The sequence below is a fragment of the Pantherophis guttatus genome, chromosome 4 (genome assembly GCF_059756535.1).
Source record: "Pantherophis guttatus breed Tessera chromosome 4, ASM5975653v1, whole genome shotgun sequence".
Lineage (NCBI taxonomy): Eukaryota > Metazoa > Chordata > Lepidosauria > Squamata > Colubridae > Pantherophis > Pantherophis guttatus.
This window is the reverse complement of record NC_142066.1, coordinates 11,883,790-11,907,460: the sequence shown is the minus strand read 5'-3', so window position 1 is coordinate 11,907,460 and position 23,671 is coordinate 11,883,790. Positions and strand designations below refer to the sequence as shown.

The following is a 23,671-nucleotide window of genomic DNA, read 5'->3' as shown; positions in this document are numbered from 1 at the left end:
ACACCAAAGACAAATTCCTTGCGTGTCCAATCACACTTGGCCAATAAAGAATTCTATTCTATTCTATTCTATTCTATTCTATTCTATTCTATTCTATTCTATTCTATTCTATTCTATTCTATTCTATTCTAGAGACAATAAAAACTATAATAAGAGGGAGAGGGAGATCCAGCATAATCAGAGTGGTCTGATTCTGTTGTTATAGGCAAATACAATTGAAAAGCGTTTTAACCTTCCTGCAAAGTCAATTTTTTGGTCTGATCTACCAAGTGGGGCTGACTTTATTTATTTATTTATTTATTTATTTATTTATTTATTTATTTATTTATTTATTTATTTATTTATTTATTTATTTATTTATTGGTTCGATTTATATGCCGTCCTTCTCGGAGACTCAGGGCGGCTTACAATGCGTTAAGCAATAGCCTTCATACTTTTGTATATACCTGCTTAGTAGGGCTTTTGGGGGCCCCCTAAGTGGTGTTCTTTTTTATACAAAGTCACCTTATTGCCCCCACAATCTGGGTCCTCATTTTACCTACCTCGAAAGGATGGAAGGCTGAGTCAACCTTGAGCCTGGTGAGATTTGAACTTGCAGTAATTGCAGGCAGCTGGTGTTACTTAACAGTACTTTAGTCTGCTGCACCACCAAGGATGGAGGGAAGGTCTTTAGCTGTCCTTATATACATCATACATTAGTTAACATTCTCTGTGTGCTTCTCTTTCTCTTTCTCAATATAGATTGCCAAAAAGGATACTGAATCTCTCATAGATGTAGTAGACTCCTCTTCATTAGATGAAACCAACAGAAGACTAAATAACCATCTGTCTGAGATGCTTTGATCTCAATTCCTGCACTGAGGAGAAGGTTGGACATGAAGGTCCATGTGGCATCTTCCGATCCTTGGAAAGATGCTACATAAAAGAAGGTTGTCTATGTCTTCTCCTTCCTCTATCACTCCATAGCTCACAAGATTCAGATAACAGGAAAGTAGATTCTAACTGAATGCTAGGGGAAAAAACACCCAAAGTAAGAGCAATTTAACAGCGGAAATCAGTGGAACCGAAGGCTCCCCTTCATCTCCCCTTAAGAAAAATTTAAAATAGCTGTGTCATAGAGCTGTGTGGATGCCAAGTTGACAAGTATCAGTGGAAGAAGAAACAAAAGAGGTAGTTTGATCAACGTTTTCTTCAAATGCCCAAGAAAAAAGGGACAGAGAGGGATTTATGCTATAGAAACTACACAACAAAACTTTGATGTTGCAGATTTTTAAAAATAAATGATCAACTTTATTTTTAAAGAAGATTATCTTTCTGGCATATTTCGCTAAAAACTCTGGAAAATGTAAATACAATTTTTTTATTCCTACTGAACGTGGTTGTAGGTCCCAAAAAGTGGAGCCTGTACCTTTGGGAAAAATGAGATGATTGATTGATTGATTGATTGATTGATTGAATGAATGAATTTGCTTCTAGGCCAAATGTTTAGGTTGGGTTGGGTTGACTGATAAAACATCAAGCTGTAGAACAATAATTTCAATGAATCATCCCTCTGATTCTGCTCAACATTTATTCTGCTTTTCGATGAATAGGTTTGGGATGCAGAACCAAACAGCTGTGGCCGAATTCATTTTACTGGGATTTCCCAGTATCCTAAAAGTAAGATTTCTGGTGTTTGTGGGCGTCTTGATGATCTATATCTTGACCATCACTGGGAACATTGTCATCGTTGCAACTGTGACTTATGACCCTAGTCTCCATAAGCCAATGTACTTCTTCCTCAGCAACCTCTCATTCCTAGGAATCATGTACGTCACAGCTACAATCCCTAAACTTTTGGCCAATTTACTCACCGTCAAGAAATCTATCAGCCTGATTGGTTGCAAAGCTCAAGCTTTTTCCCACTTTTTCCTAGGGGCCACAGAATTCTTCCTTCTCACTGCTATGGCGTATGACCGTTACATGGACATCTGCCACCCCCTTCATTACCACACAATCATGAGTAGCAGAGTTTGCATTCAACTGGCTTGTGGATCCTGGTTTGGTGGCCTTATGACCATCCTGGTACAGACCATTCTAGTGTTCCGACTTCCATTCTGTGGCCCCAATACTATCAATCACTTCTATTGTGATGTTGGGCCATTGCTAAAGCTGGCTTGCATTGACACTCATCCCATTGAATGGACAATCTTCGTTGTTGCCACCGTTGTGGTGTTCAGCAATTCCCTGTTGACGGTGGTTTCATACATCTTCATAATTTCCGCTGTGATGAAAATCCCATCCATTTCTGGGAGACAAAAGGCTTTTTCTACTTGTATCTCTCACTTAATTGTTGTTATTCTGTTGTATGGGGCAATTATTTTTATATATGTCAGACCAACAGGGCATGCGTCATTGAATATGAACAAGGTAGTTTCCCTTCTCAATACATTGGTCACACCATTGCTCAACCCTTTTATTTATACCCTCAGGAACAAAGAAGTTAAAGATTATCTGAAAAGAATCTTCGGAAGAAAGTATTTGAGAACAGCAACAAGTAAATAATTAAAAAAAAACCTGAAGAAATGACTGTAGAGCACTATAAATCTATGGTGATTCATCTCAGCACTTCATGCATTGCTCTATATTTGAGCGTACACCAACTTCTCAATGAGGTGTTGTTTTTTTTTACAAAAAAAATATTTTTAAACAAAGATATAAAAAAGCAAATAAAAAACCATCTTCAATACAAATACAAATTCAAACAGTGTGTCGGTTGGTTACAAGTCTTTTCTGCATCTTCACTCTATTCATATATATATCTATGTATTATTATCCTCATTAATCATAAGTTTTACTATGGCTGTTTCTTCTCTCATTTTGTACACAATGATTTAAGATTTGAGTTAATTTATGTTATAAATTAATTCATTCTCCTAAGTCATTCCAATAACAATACCTCTTTATATTGTATTTTATATAATTCTACATTTCTTGCATTAGGAAAATCTCTACCATATTTCATTTCCATGTCTTTTTATCTAACCATTGGTAAAATAGATCCCATATCTTATAATATTGTTTATCCTCTTGTTCTCTAATTTCAAACGTCAATTTACTCATTTCCGCACATTCCGTTATTTTCTTAATAATTTCGTCTTGCGTTGGCATTTTCTCATTTTTCCAATTTTTAGGCAACACAATCCTGGCCACTGTTAATACATTCACAATCAAATATCTCAATTCTCTATTGTATATTTCAGGTACAATCCTCAATAAAAAAAATCTCTGGTTTAAAGTCTCTATGTTTTTGTATCATTTTTTCCTCCCATGTGTGGATTTTAGTCTGGTATCTTTTAGCTTCTGCACAGGTCCACCACACATGGTAGTATGAGCCTGTATCTGATGACATTTCCAACATTCTTCCGATTTATTCTTGAACATTCTAGCAATTCTCATTTGGAGTAAGTGCCACCTGTAAAACATCTTATACAAATTTTCTTTATATGCAGTTGACATTGTCATTTTATAATTTTGCGACCACAATTTTTGCCATTTCTCTAAATCGATTCCATGTCCAACATTTTTCCCCAAGCAATCATTGTTTCTTTAACTTGTTCATCCTCCAATTTAACCGCTGATAAATATCCATACAAATTTTTAATTATCTAAACTAGTCAAATGGTTATAAAAAACCTTCTGTTTTATAATCTTTATCATGTCTAGACTGTATTTGCAAATAAGAAAACCAATTCATCTTTATACCTTGTACTTCTAATTCTTGCAAAGATTTAAGTTCACCCTTTTCATTCAGTAATTCGCTATATCTAACAATTTGTTCCTTTCTAAATGTTATTGAATGCGAGAATGCTTCAATCGATGATAACCAGACCGGAATTTTTAAATAATGTTGTTTTTTTTACCTTCTCCCAGTTTAATAGCAAAGCCTCTCATATGAAATGTCTTCTAAAATATCCCTGTGTTTTTGTTTCCTTGTACTATAAAAAGGCATGCCAACCCAATAACAAATCATGCCCTTCTAAAGTCAATAATCTGGCATTGCTTAGAGTTATCCATTCCTTAATCCACATCAAACTTGTCGCTTGATAGTATAGTTCCCAATTAGGCAAGCCAAAACCAATGAGGTTTTTTTTAAGGAAAGTCCAGAAAATGTTCAATTGTTCCACAGATTTTGGATATACCTTTTGAAAAACATTCAGGTTCTTTTTCTGTAAATCTTAAACACATAACTCTAATTCTAACCCTTTGGACATGGTCGTCCAGAGGAAAAATCGCAGACTACAGGAACCAGGAGCACCAACTCATATGACCCTGAGGACACAGATAAACCTCCAAGTGCTTCAACGACCTGCTAAAAGGATGCAGATGGCCAGCAGCTGTCTGCAAGGAATATAAATCCTTCCATTCCCCACTATCCTGTCAGAGCTGAAGAAGCTTCTTGGATGAGAAGTGAAACGTCTTCAAAAGAAAAAAAACAAGAAAGTCCAGTTGCCTCCTGAAAAAGCACCTTTGGGACAACCATGACCTGGATGACTGAGAATCTCTACAGACTTTCTACCCCTTCTATAAAAAATAAAATTAAGGCATAATGTTAGATGGCAGTGATGGTGAACCTATGGCATGCGTGCCCACGGTGGCACGCAGAGCCATCTTTCTGGGCATGTGTGCATGCCCCAGCTGGTGTTTGGGGCTCTGGTGCGCATGTGCGCAATTCAGGGGACCCAGCTTGTCTTTTGAGCTTTCCTGCCCATGTACCTGTTTGGCACTTGGTGTGTAAAATGTTTGCCACCACTGTTATACGGTATTGTTTGGAAGCAATACTCAACAGCTGTTGGAAGCATGGACAGAATTAACTTAAAGTAATAAAAAATAATGGGTAGTATCAGAACGTGTCCTGAATGTTATTTTCAGTTGGGTGATGCTGAAATTGATGGTGACTATAATAAAAGGATTACTCAGATTGTGTTATATTATCCCTTATTCTTGCTTTCTTTAAAAGTTTAATTCCATATACATACCAGAGAAATTAAAAAAAGGAATTTATTCTTATCTATCGAAATGTACTTACAGCCTTTTGTAAGAAATAAGCACAGCGTTTTTACCTTAACGTTGGCAAGAAACATCTTCATTTCATTCCATCATTGTCAAGATGCTTTTCAGGCATAACCCTGTGTTAAATTTGTTTTTCGTGTTCTTGACTATTCTTTCTACATTTGAAATGTCTGCATGGCTCTCTGCATTTCCTGCATCGGATGAGGAGAGCACATCATTCTCCTTCTATCCTGGCCACTTTTTATAGAGGCACGATTGAGAGCATTTTAACAAACTGCATCACTGTTTGGTTTTTTTAACAAACTTCATCCCTGTTTGGTTTGGTGGCAGCTGTGCCTCAAGTAGAAAGTCCCTACAGAGAGTAGTAAGGACAGTCGAGAAGATTATAGGAAGCTCCCTTCCCATCATTCAGGATACTGCTTATAAGTGCTATGTGTTTAGAGCTCAAAGCATTGTTAGAGACCCCATACACAGACTTCATGGTCTGTTTCTCTAGCTTCCCTCTGGAAGGAGGTTTCAAAGTTTTTCTAGCAGGACTTCCAGAGTCTGAAACATCTTTGTTCCCTATGCCATTCGTCTTGTAATCTTGCAAGATTTATTTCTCTTGCCATCTACATGTATACATCTGAAGTAGACTGTGTTGTTTCTCCATGTCATATATGTGGATACATGCATAATTTTGTATTTATTTATTTATTTGTTTGTTTGTTTGTTTACGTATTCATTTAATGTTTATTTTAGAGATGGAGATCTTTTGAGAGCTGTATGCAACGTAATTTCAATTTAATGTATGCCGATTAGTGTGCATTCAAAGTGACAATAAAGTATGAGCCACAGTGGTGCAGTGGTTAGAGTGCAGTACTGCAGGCTACTTCCGCTGACTGCCGGCTGCCTGCAATTTGGCAGTTCAAATCTCACCAGGCTCAAGGTTAACTTAGTCTTCCGTCCTTCTGAGGTGGGTAAAATGAGGACCCAAATTGTTGGGAGCAATATTCTGACTCTGTAAACTGCTTACAGAAGGCTGTAAAGCACTGTAAAGCAGTATATAAGTCTAAGTGCTATTGCTATTGTTATTCTATATTCTATTCTATTTCATAAGCAACTCTTCTAAATTAGGATAATGGTGATTTACAATAGCAATAGCACTTAGACTTATTTACTGCTTCATGGTGCCTTACAGCCCTCTCTAAGTGGTTTACAAAGCCAGCATATTGCCCCCCAACAATCTGGCTTCTCATTTTAGTGACCTTGGAAGGATGGAAGGCTGAGTCAACCTTGAGACGGTCAGGATCGAACTCCTGGCAGTGAGCAGAGTCAACCTGCAATACTGCATCTAACCACTGTGCCAACATGGCTCATATTGAATGATTGAATTGAATTGAATTGAATTGAATTGAATTGAATTGAATTGAATTGAATTGGTTGAATTGAATATGTGATCAAAGTTCAGATGCTTGGCAACTGGCATATATTTAGGACAGTTGCAATGTCCCAGGGTCATGTGATCAGCTTTTAGACCTTCTGACAAACAAAATCCATGGGGGAACCAGATTCACATAATAACCATGTTATTAACTTTAACTTATGAAGTGTTTCACTTAACAGTGACAAGAAAGGCTGTAAAACATGGCAAAACTCAACTGTCTCACTTAACAGAGGAAATTTTGGCCTCCATGCTGGTTATACGTCAAGGGCCACCTGAATTCCCAGAAACCAACAGTCTTCCCAGCTTCATCTCAATATACAAGAATATTTCTGAGTCTTCTTGAAAATCTTAATAAGTCTTCCTTGAATAGTTTGGTGGCCTAGACAGAGTTATCGCCAAAAGAAAGACCTTCTAATTAATCTGCCCTCTAATTGATCAATCTCTTTTTCTCAGCTTGCCCTAGATAATTTCAGATGTCTCATTTCCATTATTTCAAAGTTGTTCTTTGAAGACATCCGTCTAGCCATAAATTACTAATTGGCCTAAGGGAAACTATTACATCAGTTACAATATCCCTGAGGAGCAATTAAGGGAATACAATTTTATGACTATTCTGTTTTAGGAAAGAGAGCTATATGTAGAATCTTTCCAGATTCTACATATAGAATCCAAATTATATTCACAACATCTTTGATGATGGCCAGGACGGTAAGAGAGGAGATTCTCTATTTTTTTTTCTTGTTGACCATGTTGTGGTTTTTGACAATTTTGTATACATTGTGTTGAAATGTCAACCTAAGCACGTTGCTGCATCATGAGTGCAGATTCTTCTTATTGAGATTAAGTATATCAGCCGAAGACTTACAACGTTGCTGCATGGAAATTGGCAAGGCTGTTACCTAATTTAAAATCTCAAGTTCGAGCCAGGTAGATCAGAATCAGAATAGAGCTGGAAGGGGGCTTGGAGGTCTTCTAGATGAAGTAGAATCTACTTAGTAGATGCAACATTGGAATTGCTTGGGATTTAAGTTGTAGAAGCTAGAGAGATTTTTAAAAAGGGACATTGCATTGTTTTGCTAAATCCTACTATGGAGAACCCTCTACTAAGATCTAGCCATGGAGGAACAGAAGTTTCATAGGGTCTGTGATTCTAGCAGTTGTCGATGTGATGGTCCACATACATGTATTTTATTTGTCAAGCATGTATAAGATAACATATATAAGTATAAACATGATTATGAATACAGGATAAGGATACAAAAAAAAAATTGGGACAGTAGGACAGGGACGGTAGGCTGGGGCAGAACAGTGTGCTTATGTATGCCCCTTACAGACCTCTTAGAAATGGGGTGAGCAAATGAAAAAGGAATTAGAGTTGTTTTTCAGAGATAATACAAAAGACCACACCTCTCTTCAGAACCTGTGGGACACAATGAAAGCCTATGCAAGAGGATTAACAATAGTTTACAATGCAAAACAAAAAAAGGAAAGGGAAAAAGAATATAATAATGTGCAGAAAGAGATCAAAAATTGGGAAGAAAAATTACAAGACAAACCTGGGGATGAGCAAATTAAAGATAAATGGATAGCAGCTAAACATAAATTGAATATACTGGAACAGAAAAATTATGCAAAGGCATTGAAATTTATAAAACAGAATTATTTTGAACACGTGAATAAACCAGGAGTTGGCTTGCTTACAGTTTGAGAAAAGAAAGGGAGAAAAAAATAATTCAGCAATTACAGGATAAAAGGGGTAAAATGCAATACAGTTTAGGAAAGAAAAAAGAAATAGCATATTTATTTATTTATTTATTTATTTATTTATTTATTTATTTATTTTATCATATTTGTATACCGCCCTACTCCTGGAGGGCTCAGGGCGGTGAACAGCCAAGATAAAAATAACATAACATAAAATAATATACAAAAGTTAAAAGCTGTTAAAAATAGATTAAATAATTTGGGCTCAAAAAACAAATTTAAGACATCCAATTTATGTAAAACATTTAAAACCCAATTTAACAGGGAGAGTTAGGCCAGACCAGCCTGTTGGAATAAAAACGTTTTTAGGGCACGGCGGAAGATGCGTAAGTCTTGGATCCTCCGTATCTCCGGGGGGAGCTCATTCCAGATGGCAGGTGCCCCCACAGAGAAGGCTCTCCCCCTGTGGGCCACCAGTCAACATTGTTTGGCCGATGGCACCCTGAGGAGCCCCTCTCTATGGGAGCGAACTGGTCGGTGAGAAGCTACTGGTGGCAGAAGGTGGTCTCATAAGTACCCTGGTCCTGAGCCATGGAGCGCTCTAAAGGTGGTAACAAAAACCTTGAAGCGCACCCAGAAGACCACTGGAGCCAGTGCAGCTCGTGCAGGAGGGGGGTTAACATGGGAGCGCCACGTCACTCCCATCACCACCTGTGCAGCCGCATTCTGGACCAGTTGGAGCCTCCGGGTGCTCCTCAAGGGGAGCCCATGTAGAGAGCATTGCAGTAGTCCAGGCGTGAGATGACAAGGGCGTGAGTGACCATGCGTAACGAGTCCTGATCCAGAAAGGGACGCAACTGGCGAATCAGGTGAACCTGATAAAAAGTCCTCCTGGCCATGGCTGCCATATGCTCTTCTAAAGACAGCCGTGAGTCCAGGAGGACGCCCAAGTTGCGAACCCCATCCGTGGGGGCCAACGACTCACCCCCAATAGTCAGTGATGGCGTCAACTGACTATATCGGGACGTCGGAAACCACAGCCACTTGGTCTTGGATGGGTTGAGCCTGAGTCTGTTCCTCCCCATCCAGATCCGTACGGCCTCCAGGCACCAGGACATCACCTCAAGGGCATCATTGGGGTGGTCTGGGGTGCAGATGTACAGCTGGGTGTCATCAGTGTACTGATGGTACACCCCAAAACCATGGATGATCTCACCCAGCGGCTTCACATAAATGTTGAACAGAAGGGGCGAGAGGACTGATCCTTGTGGCACCCCACATACAAGGGCCCTCGGGGTCGACCTCTGCCCCCTGTCAACACAGACTGCAACTGGTCGGAGAGAAAGGAGGAGAACCACTGTAAAACAGTGCCCCCCAACCCCCAACCCTTCCAACCGGTGCAGCATGATACCATGGTCGATGGTATCAAAAGCCGCTGAGAGGTCTAATAGGACCAGGACAGAGGAGCAGCCCCTGTCCCGAGCCCTCCAGAGATCATCAACCAATGCGACCAATGCCATCTCCGTGCTTTACCCGGGCCTAAAGCCCGACTGGAACGGATCTAGATAGGTCGATTCATCCAGGTACTGAGGCAGCTGTCGCACAACCACACTCTCAACAACCTTTGCAACAAAGCGAAGGTTGGAGACAGGATCAGTTTTTTCATGAACTTTATGAGCAAGATAGAGAGACAGACAAAGAAATAAATAAATATTTAAGTGGAGAGGGAGAGTTGACATTAACAGAGGAAGAAAAGGAGATATTAAACAGGGATATCACTATAGAAGAGCTAAGAGAAGCAATCAAAAAACAAAAAAATAATAAAACCCTAGAGACTGATGGATTACCAAGTGAATTTTATAAAGGACTAGGAGAAACATTGGATTGGATATTATTAGAAACATGCAATGAGGAATTAATAGAGGCAAAGCTACCAGACTCATGGAGAGAAGCATCCATTTCGCTGATTCCAAAGGAAGGAGCAGATATAACACAAATAAAAAATTACAGACCAATCTCTTTATTAAACACTGATTACAAAATTTTTATGAATATAATGGCAAATAAGATGAAAAAAATATTGAATTGTAGGATACACTCAGACCAGAACGGGTTCATACCAACGAGACAAATAAAAAATAATATAAGAACAATAATTAATGTATTAGAATATTATGAGGTGCATCCAGAGAGGCAGGTAGCCCTGGTCTTTCTGGATGCCCAAAAGGCTTTTGATCAGGTCAATTGGCAATTTATGCTCCAACAAATAAAAAACATGAAATTCGGGGAGAGATTTGAAAACACAATAGCCTCCATATACACAAAACAAAAAGCAAGTATAATGGTAAATGGAGACTTTACTAAATTTTTTGAAATAAAAAAAGGAGTACGGCAAGGATGTCAACTCTCACCCTTACTTTTTATCTTGACACTGGAAAATCCATTGATAAAAATCAGAGAAAATAAAAAGATAAAAGGATTAAAAGTAAAACGAGAGGAATACAAGGCCCAAAAGTTTGCGGATGACCATGTATTCTTCATAGAAGAGCCATTAAAAATAGGTCCAATATTGATAAAAGAGATAGAGGAATTTGGGAAGGTAGCTGGTTTAAAAATTAATAAAGATAAGATCAAAATGGTAACAAAAAATATACCAGGAAAACAAATAGAGGAATTAATTAAAGAATTAGGATTACTACTACAATTAGTAGTAAAAAAGGTGAAATATTTAGATATATGTTTGACAGACAGATGCACAACCATAAAGGAGAATAATTATATAACTTTAGTTTAACAAATAAAAGAGGATTTAGAAAAATGGGGGAAATTGAAATTATCATTATTAGGGAGAATAGCAACGATAAAAATGAATGTTCTGCCGAGGCTGCTTTATTTATTTCAGACAATCCCAGTAAAATTGGACAATTTTGTTTTGTAAATCTGAATAAAATAACCACAAAATTTGTATGGGAAGGAAAAATGGCAAGAATTAAATTAAGTATACTGCAGGATGACAGAGCCAGAGGTGGAATTGGATTACCAGCATGGGAAACATAGTATAAAGCAACGAGTTTGACATGGATTAGGGAATGGGTGAATTTGAAAAATCAAAGATTGCTAACCTTGGAGGGACACGATTTGATGATTGGGTGGCACGCCTTTTTATGGAACACCAGGAACAAAACACATAGGTATTTTTGTAATCATATTTTAAGAGATTCATTAATTCATACATGGCAAGAAATTAAAAGTAAACACTATATGAAAGTTCCTGGATGGCTATCCACAATGGAGGTGATGACATACCCCAATACCTTGGCAATTCAAAAAATGGTAAGATATAATGAAATATTAGATCTCCAGGTAATATTAAAAACACAAGAGGAACTCGGAGAGTAAGGAATTCAGATAGACTGGTGGCCCTATTTACAGATAAAAACAAGATACAAAAAAGACCAAGAGGAAGGAGGAATTGAATTAAAACCAAATTGGTTGGATAAACTTTTAGAAGCTACAGAGGAAAAATTGATTTCAAAAATTTATAAATATTTATTGGAATTTGATTTGGCAGAAGAATTAGTAAAGGGACAAATGATAGCATGGGCAAGAAACATTGCACATAAGAACATTGGACTGGGAAAGAGTGTGGGAAAATAATTATACTGTTACAATATTTTGAGGATCAGACTCAATAATAAATTCAGAAGTATTTTTCTTCAGTTAAAGAAGAGTTTATTCATAACAGGCATTCTACTTGTTCTGTCAGATTTTACAGTGAGAAGCAAGCATGAGGTAAAAGCATTCTCTATTTATATCAAAGGGGAGGAGTCAAGGATGGGGGTGATTACATATGAATACATTAAAGGAGGAGGAATAAATTAACTCTTAATATCCTGTACATATATACATATCTCTTGTTATAGAATAAGGCATTTACTTATGACAAATCCCCCTCTAAATGCCGATTCGATATATAACAATGATTGCATTCGGATTCAGAGCTATATAGTACTTGTAATTTTGATGTCAAGTATTTGTGTTGTTTAGAAGGTAAAGGTTTAGTTAATATATCAGCTATTTGTTCTGAGGTTTCGCAGTGGATTGCTTTAATGAATCCATCCTGAGATAAATGTCTGACATGTTTAAATTTGATATCTATATGTCTGGATCTTTGACCAATGGCGTCAGATCTTGATATTTCTATAGCTGCCTTATTATCTTCATGTATGACAAATGGTAGTATTGGATTTTTCCAAATATCAGATAATAAATCATTAAACCATACTAAATTATTTGAGGCTTTAGATAAACAGACGTATTCTGCCTCTGTAGTGGAAGTCGCTACTAAATCTTGTTTCCCAGTGTACCAGAATATTGGGCAACCATTTAAAAATAATACATAACCTGAGGTGCTCTTTCTACATTTGATGTCACCTGCCCAGTCTGCATCAGCGTAACTGGTGATAATAGGTTCTTTAATATTATTGGGTTCTAAGAGTAGGCAGAAATCTATGCTGTGCTTTAGATATCTTAGTATTCGTTTGACTGCTTCCCAATGATACATAAGTGGCTTACTTACATGTCTAGATAATAAATTAAGTGGCAGAGCTATATCAGGCCTGGTCCAATTAGATATATACAAGAGAGAACCAATAATTGATCTATACAATGTATTGTTCTCGAATTCAGGCGAAGATTCATCCATATTCCTTAAAAAATCAGTCTGCATAGGAGTATCGCAAGGTTTGGCATCTCTTAAATTGCATTTTTCCAGAAGTTCTATAATTTTATCTCTCTGAGATAATTTGAATCCCTTTCTTGTCTTATTGATTTGAACTCCAAGGTATTTGTTTACCCTTCCTAGCGACTTTAAAGAGAAATGTTCACTTAGTCTGGATACAAATAAGTCTTTCTTTTCTTTATGTTTGCCTATATACAAAATATCATCCACATAGATTAACACAAATTCTAATGATTCACCTTCCTTTCTAACAAAAAAGCAATTGTCTGCAGTTGTGGCTTTGAAATCCATATTTTTAAGCACGCTGACAAGACATTCATACCAACGCTTGCCGGATTGTTTTAATCTGTACAAGCTTTTGTTAAGTAACCAGATCTCATCTCTGTTTGTACATTGGCTATGAGGTGCCCTTACATATATCTCTTTGTCGAGTTTTGCATGTAAGTATGCAGTCTGCACATCATATTGAAAGACATCAAGATTGAGTATAGCCGCTATGACTAAAGCTGTCTTAACACTTTCAGTTCTTACAGTGGGAGAGTATGTGTCAGTGTAATCCTCAGGATATTTTTGAGCGTAACCTTGTGCGACTAATCTAGCTTTATATAATTTATTACCCTCTTCTAAATCTTTGATTTTGAATATCCATCTGGTGCCTATAATTGTCTTGTTCTTAGGTGCAGGGACTGGTGTAAATACACCTAATTCACGCAAGCTGTTCATTTCTTTTGTTATGGCTAATTCCCATTTTTCTTTTTCTTCCATGGGAAGTTTTAACACTTCCTCATATGTGTTAGGTGTTGGTATCTCGTCATTCACACACATTATATAATCCTTATACTTATTAGGTAATTGTCTTCTGTTACACCTGATTGTTCTTATTGGAGTGCTCTCATTATCGTGTAGATATCTTGCTTCCTTTTTGGTTAATGAATCTGTTTTTATCCTGGTGTGGTTACCTGTCCATGTTTTGTTTTTGTCATCATGTGTGTTATGTTCATGTTTCTCTCTTTCTATTCTGTCTTGTTGTTTAATGTTTGGTTTAGTATTTTGGATTATCTCGTTAAGATGTATCTTAGACCAGTTGGCCTGTTCATGAAACACTGCTGTTCTTGAGACTATGAATTTGTTATTACTGTCAATGAATCTATATCCTTTTGTGCCTGTTTCGTATCCCATGAATCTAAGCCTTCTGGATACGTTATCTCCCTTACGTCTTAATTGTTTTGGTATGTGTACGTCTGCTGTAACCCCAAATATGTGCATGTGTGAAATCTTAGGTTTCCTATTGTACATCACTTTGTATGGTGTTTTATTTAGTATGCTAGACCAGGTCCTATTTTGGGTATAGTTTGAATATAGTAATGCTTCTGACCAGAATTGTTTTCCTAAACCAGCATCTTCTAATGTACATCTAATCATGGTTTGCAGTGTCGAGTTTTTTCGTTCTGCTGTACCATTTTGAAACGCAGAAAATGGGCTAGTCGTGAAGTGTAGCATTCCTTTGTCTTTTATCCATTGTGAGAATTCTTTAGACATGAATTCGGATCCCCTATCTGTCATGATTCGTTTTATTTTGATATTGTGTTGTGTTTCTACACGTTTGTAAAATTCTTTGAATTTTTGGAAAGTTTCATCTTTGTGTTTTAAAGTATAAACAAATCCATAACGGCTATAGTCGTCTACAATAGTTAGGAAATATCTTTTTTTGTATGTGATGGATGGTGTTAATGGACCACCAGATCCATATGTACCAGATCAAAAATTTGGTTAGAGGTTCTTGTTGCCCTTTTTGGTTTTGGGTTAGTTCTGAGTTTTGATGATTTACATACTGAGCATTCTAAATAGTTTTTACAATCCTTTATTTTAACGCCATCAGCATGTTCAATCATTTTTTGTATTACAGGGAAACTTGCATGTCCCAATTTTCTATGCAACATGTGTGCACATTCATCATGAATTGGTTTGCCTATATTGGGCCTTTTGTTATTGTGTGTATCACTAGTGGGTGTGTCTTTGTGATTATAGTGTGTTTTGGGTTCTTCATTGTCATTGTTGTTACTATGTTCACTGTCTATGTTAATGTCGTCATCAGTGTTTGCATTAATGTTATGCAACCATTTATCTTCTGTTACAAGAAAGGGTAGACCCCCTTCGATAATTACACTATTCAATTTAGTCCCATTCTTTTCTAGTATTGCTTTTCCTCCAGAGAAGATTATATTTATGTTGAAATCTTGGCTTAATTTCACTGCACTAAGTATGTTATGTGATATTTCTGGTATCAACAATACCCCCTCTATTTTACCCAAACCAGGTATATTTACATTTCCTTTCCCTATGACTTGAACATTTTCTTGATTGGCTACTCTTATCATAAATTTATCATTTGTGAATGAAGACAGTATTTTCTTGTTATTTGTTGTATGATTAGTCGCCCCTGAATCTATGAGCCAAGCATTATTTTTTGATTTTTGTGTGATGACATCGTTATGTTTATCTAATCCATTTAATGATCCTGATTTCCTGTCCCTTGAATTATCTCTATCCTTTCTGCGTTCTCTGTAGTTTGGGGAGTCCCTATATCTGTATCTATCAATAGATGATTGCCTGTCTTGATATCTACCCCTATAGTCACGGTTTTGTCTTTCCCTATGAAACATGGGGCAATCTCCCTTAGAGTGTTTTCTGGATCCACAATTGTAACATTCAATTGTTTTTTGGTGATTCTCTTGGAAGGCTACTCTTTTTGCCTGTCTGTGTTCTGTGTATGCATTGTATCTACTTTTCCTCAAATTATCTTCAGCTATTAACTTGTTTGACAGACTTTCTATGGATAAGTATCCTAGATTGATTGAGTCTAAGTGTGATATGTAGTTATCCCATGATGAATCTAATGAGTTAAGGATAACGCTTTTCATTGTCTGTTCTGATATTATTTCTCCTCTTAGATGTAATTCTGCTCTGATTTTGTTTAAGGATATTAAATGTTCACTTATGGTGGTTCCAGATCTTAATTTGGCTGAAAAGAAATCTTTAGACATCCTAGTGGTTGTTGCTACACTTTCACTGTGAAACAATTTAAACATGCATTGAATTATTTCTGAAACAGTAAGATTATGCTTAATACTGTAGTACATGGCAGGTGATATGCTAGAAATTATTAAATAGAATGCTCTGTGATGCAGGCAGTCCATTTTTAGAGTCCAAGGTCTTTTGGGAGGATTGGTTATAAAAAATAATAAATTTTCTTTCATAAAGACAACCTGAATTTGTTGACACCATTCCTGTAAGTTGATGCCATCAATTCTAAGTTTTGGGAAATCACTGGGTAGATTCCCAATATTATTATTCCCACTACTTACAACTGTGGGTAGTCCATGGTCCTGTAGATGTTGAAAATTGCAGAATGGTGTGGGTATTCTGCTGATGAGCTTGAGAGGTTCTCCTTCTTCATAAAGTTCATTGTAGTTCTCTGTGTTCATCTGCGCATGCGCGTTGGTCATTTCTCTGCTGAAGCCGCTGGGAGAGGTTCTCTTTGCTGTAGCTCCCTCGTAGTGCTCTCCTTCTGATGATTCGGTCTCCGGCTCGATCTTGGGTGTTCTGTTGGCAGCTGTGGTTTGTCTCTTCTCTTTGGAGCTTTCTTGCTTGGGGTATTTTGTTCTTTGGATCGTTTGCGGTGTGGGGGAAAGTTCGCAGGGCCCTCTGGGTTCAGGCGTCGTCATCATCGTTGTCCGGATCGAGTCGTGCAGGCTTTGAGGTGTCTGTTTATTTCTTCGTCTCTTTTGTATTTTTGCATTATCGGCTTTTATCGATTCTTTTGAAATTGTTAGACTTGTGCCAAATGTTTTAAATAGTTTTCTCATGGGTGTTTCGATTTCTTGTTCGGTGGATGATTCTTCTGTATCTGTTTCTGACTCTTCAGAAGAATAAATATATTTTTTGTTATTTTTTGTGTTTTTTCGCACCAGAGTTTTTGAATGTTGCATTCTGATTGGTTCAGCCGTGTTCATTTCTGTGGCCGGTTGAAGAAAAGATGGCTGCCTTTCAAAATTTTGAGCGGGACCTCTGGTCTTGCTTCTGGTCATTTTTTCTTTCGTTGTAGGTTCGCTCACCATTTTTGTATTTTCGGGTTTGGCTTTTTCAATGTCTTTTTCTCTCGCTGCTCCGTTTTCTTCCAAGAAGCCTCGGAGTTCCGCGATGAGTTTGTGGTCATCTTTTTGACTTTTTATTAGCCTCAGTATCTCCGATCTGAGGTCTTTGTCTTTTATTTCGTTCTCTTCTTGGTTGTCGGTTTCATCTGCTGTTTCTTCGATGTCTGTGGTGTTATCTTCAGATTCTTTGATTGTTATATTTATTGGTTCGTCGATCATTTCGTGATCTGTTTTTGTTTCTTTATCATTTGCCCTGGTGTTGGGTCTTTCTTTTTTGTTCTTGAGGTTTTCTTTCTTAGGCATGTTGGATTTTATTGAGTCAGTTCAACCATCGACTGCTACCAGTTTGTTACAATATTTTGAGGATCAGACTCAATAATAAATTCAGAAGTATTTTTCTTCAGTTAAAGAAGAGTTTATTCATAACAGGCATTCTACTTGTTCTGTCAGATTTTACAGTGAGAAGCAAGCATGAGGTAAAAGCATTCTCTATTTATATCAAAGGGGAGGAGTCAAGGATGGGGGTGATTACATATGAATACATTAAAGGAGGAGGAATAAATTAACTCTTAATATCCTGTACATATATACATATCTCTTGTTATAGAATAAGGCATTTACTTATGACATATACTATGACAAAATCAGTGGTTTATAAAGAGAGCCAGTATAAAATGTGGTATAGATGGTATCTGGGCCCTTCGAGGTTAGCAAAAATGTATTTGAACTTAAGTCCAACTTGCTGGAAATGCAAGCAGGCACAGGGCACTTTTTTCCATGTCTGGTGGCTTTGCCTAAAAATTAGGAAGTATTGGGAAAAAATAAGGATTTGGCTAATAGAAATAACATCGGAAAAAATAGAACTCAAACCAGAAATGTTTTTACTAGGGATGATTAAAGAAAATTAGAAGAAAGAAATAAAGTATTTAATACTACGTATAGTCATTCCAGCCAGATTGGCGCTAGCTCAATTTTGGAAAACTGATCAACTGCCAACCGACCAACTGATAATTCAAAAAATCTATAATTGTGTGGAAATGGATAAATTAACATTTTACTTTACTTTACTTTATTTTGAATTTATATACCACCCTACTCCCGAAGGACTCAGGGCGGTGAACGGCCAAAAGATAAAACACACATAATACAAAATTTAAAAAACAATGTAAAAGCACATTAAATAATTTGGCCCATACAGATTAAAACACCCCTATTATTTTAAAACAAATTTAAAATTAACAATTAAAAGAAAGTTAGGCCAGGCCAGCCTGTTGAAATAAAAAGGTCTTGAGGGCAGTGCGTAAATCCGGGATCCTCTGTATCTCCGGGGGAACTCGTTCCAAATGGCTCTCCCCCTGGGGGCCGCCAGTCGACACTGTTTGACTGACAGCACCCTGAGGAGCCCCTCTCTATGGGAGCGTACTGGCTGGTGAGAGGCTACTGGTGGCAGAAGGCGGTCTCGTAAGTACCTAGATTCCAGAGAAGGAAACAACAATTTTTTCAATTTGAATTGAAAGATAAGGTAGATTCAAAATATTGTATAGTATGGAATAGATGATATGATTGGATAACTCGGAGAAATGAGGGCAAATGCAAAATTCTGAATGATAACAATTTTTTTTAAAACTGCTGTAGCTACTGTATAGTTATAGAGATAGATATATAGATATTTCTTCCACTAAAGTACAAGTCAGGCATTCCTTGTTATTCTGATGCCTTCAAAGCAATGTTGGGATTAAAGCATTCGATATGTCAATTCGAAGCATCAACCAACATTCACAGATGTTGAAGAGCAACTCTTCCCTTAAAATAAATCCAGTGAGAAAAAAAAATACATGATTCCAGGCATGGCAATAATGACCAATAATCATTGTATAAAATGAATTGCATGTAAAAAAATTGCATTCATTTGGAAAACATAATCTCTCTCTCTCTCTTTCTGTCTCTCTCTGTCTCTCTCTCTGTCTCTCGCTCTGTCTCTCTGTGTGTGTGTGTGTGTGTGTGTGTGTGTCTGTGTCTCTCTCTCCCTCTCTCTCTGTGTCTCTGTCTCTCTCTCTCTGTTTCTGTCTCTGTCTCTATCTCTTCCTCTCTCTCTCTGCCTCTGTCTCTCTCTTTCTCTCTGTCTCTCTCTGTCTATGTCTCTGTGTCTCTGTGTCTGTGTCTGTCTCTCTCTGTCTCTGTCTCTCCCTCTCTCTGACTCTGTCTCTCTCTGTGTCTATGTCTCTCTCTGTCTGTCTCTGTCTGTCTCTCTCTGTCTGTCTCTGTCTGTCTCTGTCTCTCTCTCTGTCTCTCTCTGTGTCTGTCTCTGTCTCTGTGTCTCTCTCTGTCTCTCTGTCTGTCCCTGTCTGTCTCTTTCTCTCTGTGTCTATGTCTCTCTCTCTCTCTGTCTCTCTTTGTGTCTATGTCTGTTTCTGTTTGTCTCTCTCTGTCTGTCTCTGTCTGTCTCTGTGTCTATGTCTGTCTCTGTCTCTGTGTCTGTCTCTGTCTCTCTGTCTGTCCCTGTCTGTCTCTTTCTCTCTCTCTCTGTCTCTGTCTCTCTCTCTCTCTCTCTCTCTCTCTCTCTCTGTCTCTGACATTTGCAAAAAGTTCCCTTTTTCAGAAAAAAATTAAAATCAAACTCCTGTGGGAATGGGGTAAAGGGAATTGGAGACCAATAAGATAATTAAAATGGAAATAAATCACCATTGACGTATTTGTAACTCCGCATTTTTAAGCAATGACTGTTCTCTAATGCTCAGTGGACTTCGAGGTTTAAGCAGCTGAGCATGAAGCAGATAAACTGGGCCCTATTATGGGCAACCCTATGCAAATCCTTCTTCCTTTCATCCAATTTATATGAGATGCATGCATCTTTTCTTGAACACTTTTTGGAGCGTTCTCTGTTCCAAGAACATTGTGATTGTTGTTTTTATTTCATTTCATTTTATTTTGGCTAATAGGTACACAGTATCATGAAGATTTTAATAACAGTTTTTATACTGATGAACAGCTTCTTTGGTAAGTAAGATATATTTCCCAGAAAACAAGGGAATTATTATTTTTCCGTGTGGCAAGAGGTCCCTATTGGACCGAGGAAAATCTTATATTTCTTCAATTAACTAATGAAGCTTCCTACAGTCCATCATCTCCAATGAAGAGGATGTGAATTGACTATTTTAACAGAATAACACAGTTGGAGAAGACCTTGGAGGTCTTCCAGTCCAACCCTCTGCTCGAGCAGGAGACCCTATACCATTCCAGACAAGTGGCTCTCCACTCTCTTCTTAAAAGCCTCCAGTGATGGAGCACCCATAGCTTCTGAAGGCAAGCTGTTCCACTGGTTAATTGTACTCACTGTTAGGAAAGTTCTCCTTAGTTCTAGGTTGCTTCTCTCCTTGATTAGTTTCTATCTGTTGCTTCTTGTCTTGCCTTCTGCTGGGAAAATAGGTTGACCCCCTCATCTTTGTGGTAGCCCCTCAAATATCAGAACACTGCTTTCAGTGTTCTTCTTTTCATTAGACAAGACAAAGCCAATTCCTGCAACCATTTTTCTTAAGTTCTAGCTTCCAGCCTCCTAATCATCTTTGGTGCTCTTTTCTGCACTCTTTCCAGAGATGTTTTTTTTTTTAATGAGTCTACCATGGTTAATGATTTATTAATAAATTGTTGTACATTATTTGTATTTATTAATGTATTGTAGATGTTTTGCATCATGTTGGGGTGTCAATTTATTTTATTTTCTTACTCTTTCCATTTCATAGTATTGATGCACAACTCTTCTTACATCTTTCATGCCAACAATCCTATAAATGTATTATTTTGCCGACGTACCATCCTATTATTTGGTAGTGCCAAAGTTACAAATAGTTAATACATTAGGATGCTGAACATCAGTTTGAAGCTTTAATGTCTTATTGGGCAAGCTGTGGTTTCTGAAATTTGGAACATCTGGATTCAGATGTGGACAAACTGGTCTCTAAACCCTTCTATTTCAATAGTTTTTTGTGTAGTTTTATTAATTTATAATATGACATACAAAAAGAATACAGAAGCAAATATTAGGGAAATTAGGAAAGGAATACTGGATACTCTAATGTGTGGTAGTGATGAACATATTATTGCTAAAGTCTGTAAAGTGTTATCGAATTTAAATCTGGAAAACGAACAAGTAAAGCATCGTATGATTCAGTGGGTAAGGAATTTTGGATATAATGTAATGTTTGAACAGTGGGAGAATATGTGAAATAAAGCTTTAACGTTTACATTAAATTATAATTTGAAAACAAAGTTTTCAACATTTTTTCAGTCATTCTGCTCTCCAACGCATGAGTGCAACTACGAGCAATTGAATAAAATGGCCATAAAAATGGATTTTTTTTTAAAGGACTTGGATTGATGCTAACCAGGGGTGAAATTCAGGAGGTTCTGAGAGGTTCTGGAGAACCGGTAGTGAAAATTTTGAGTAGTTTGGAGAACCAGCAAATACTATCTCTGGCTGGCCCCAGAGTGGGGTGGGAACGGAGATTTTGCAATATCCTTCCCCCAGGACTGGGAAGGGAATGGGGATTTTGCAATATCATTCCCCTGGAGCGGGGTGGGAATGGAGGTTTTGTAGCATCCTTCCCCTGGAGTGGGGTGCGAATGGAGGTTTTGTAGCATCCTTCCCCTGCCATGCCCACCAAGCCATGCCCACAGAACCTTCTGTGGGAAAAATTTTGAATTTCATCCCTGATGCTAATCCCATGTTGTAATCTTGTCCCCACTTTCTGATTTGCAGCTGTGGAGCTCCAGAACCTTCTGACCCAGCCCGCTTCAGAAATTAAACTCCCCGGAGAGACTTTAACTTTAACCTGCAAAGGAATTTCCTCTTTGATTCAGTCCTGGATCCAGTGGACGTACAAGATTGGCGACGAAGGAATTAAATGGATAGGAGAAAGCAACCCGGATGGCAGTAGATCAAGCGTCCGTCCATCTCTGAGAGACCGATTTGCCGTCTCTAGGGATAATTCCCGGGATATCGCTTCCTTAGAGATAAGGCAGCTGAAAGTTGAAGATAGCGGTCTTTATTACTGTAGCAACCACAGTGAAATTGAACAGCACACAAACTGTTGTGCTCCCAAATGGCGGTTGAACTGTCACTCTGATCTACTCTATCTTGCCTCGCATAGATTGTTCTAAACAGCAATGGATGTAAACACCCTTCATGGGCAACTTAAGTGCTCAATATTGCTGGATGTTAGCTAGATGCCACCAGAGATCTCAGAGTGCTCTGCATGGATTAGTCTGGCCAGAATCTTCTGTTGTCATAATATGATCGCAGGGATCAGTTGTTTTCTTTACCAGTTCATCTATATAGTGTTTTTTTTTTTAAAGACTTGTCATTTAAATTTAAGGGGATTTGTTTTATATTTCATGCAACCTACCATTCCTTGCACTCAGAAGGTTCATGATTGTGTTAGAAATGGACATAGCAATAGCACTTAGACTTATATACCACTTTACAGTACTTTACAGCCCTCTCTAAGTGGTTAACAAAGTCAGTATTTTGCCCCCAACAATTTGGGTCCTCATTTTACTCACCTCAAAAGGATGGAAGGCTGAATGAACCTTGAGCCTGGTGAGATTTGAACTGCCAAATTGCAGCCAGCTGGCAGTCAGCAGAAGTAGCCTGCAGTACTGCACTCTAACCACTGCGCCACCATGGCTCATATAATACCCTTTCTCACTCCTGAGCTACTTCATAAGTCCATTGATCCAAAACCCAAATAGGACCAACAGTCCAACAAGTGACTGAGAAGTGGAAGCTAAATTTAGTAAAACCTATGTTAAGATTAAGCTAGACAGTGACAAATGCTTCTGTGTTGCCAGAAACATTTTATTCAAAACTAAGGATGGAGACAGTCTTTTCTTCTTCTTCTTCTTCTTCTTCTTCTTCTTCTTCTTCTTCTTCTTCTTCTTCTTCTTCTTCTTCTTCTTCTTCTTCTTCTTCTTCTTCTTCTTCTTCCTCCTCCTCCTCCTCCTCCTCCTCCTCCTCCTTCTTCCTCCTCCTCCTCCTCCCTCCTTCCTCCTTCTCCTCTTCTTCTTTCTCTTTCCCTTCCTCCTCTTCTTCCTCTTCCTCCCCCCCCATTTAAATCTTCAAGCACAGAAATAGATCATCATAGGGTATCATTCTGAAAAAATATATGGGAAAAATATTTGATTCAGCTGATTACCAATCACTGAACATCATCTTTGTAATTTTATTTAATAATGCTTTTCAGAATGAAGCTTCATCATGCCCTAAATTTATTCTGGTACATTTAGGAATGGAAAAGGGTGAAATATGATAATTTCCAACTGTTTATGCTAGAAAATATTCTTCTTTTCCTTCTCCTCAATAAGAAAAAGTAAAAGTAAAGGAAAATAAGAGTCAAGTCTACTAAGGAAAAAAATGCACCAGAAAGTCCACAGATAAAGCAGATTAAACTTTTCACAAAAGCTGTTTTCAGAAAAACATTTCTGTATGAAATTTTATGGCATGAATGCATTTGCCCAGTTTCGATAAATTAATAACCAAGGCCTCATAAGTCAAGTATCAAAATACTGACATGAATTCTAAATGGGCTTAGAATTCTA

The 23,671-nt window shown here is 37.7% G+C and overlaps 1 protein-coding gene across 1 annotated transcript; it reads left to right on the top strand.

Moving 5' to 3' along the window:
* The first annotated feature begins 1,599 nt into the window (after positions 1-1,599).
* Positions 1,600-22,234, top strand: LOC117660270 (olfactory receptor 6X1-like). Its single transcript, XM_087893323.1, has 2 exons — positions 1,600-2,536; positions 21,834-22,234. Exons 1-2 carry the CDS (start codon positions 1,600-1,602, stop codon positions 22,232-22,234), a joined length of 1,338 nt encoding a protein of 445 aa, XP_087749449.1.
* Positions 22,235-23,671: the final 1,437 nt, after the last annotated feature.

Bases quoted from the DNA above. Each gene is read 5' to 3' on its own strand.
- LOC117660270 (XM_087893323.1), top strand. From the start codon at position 1,600: ATGCAGAACCAAACAGCTGTGGCCGAATTCATTTTACTGGGATTTCCC. The intron at 2,537-21,833 runs GTAAATAATTAA...TCTGATTTGCAG, and splicing joins GTATTTGAGAACAGCAACAA to CTGTGGAGCTCCAGAACCTT.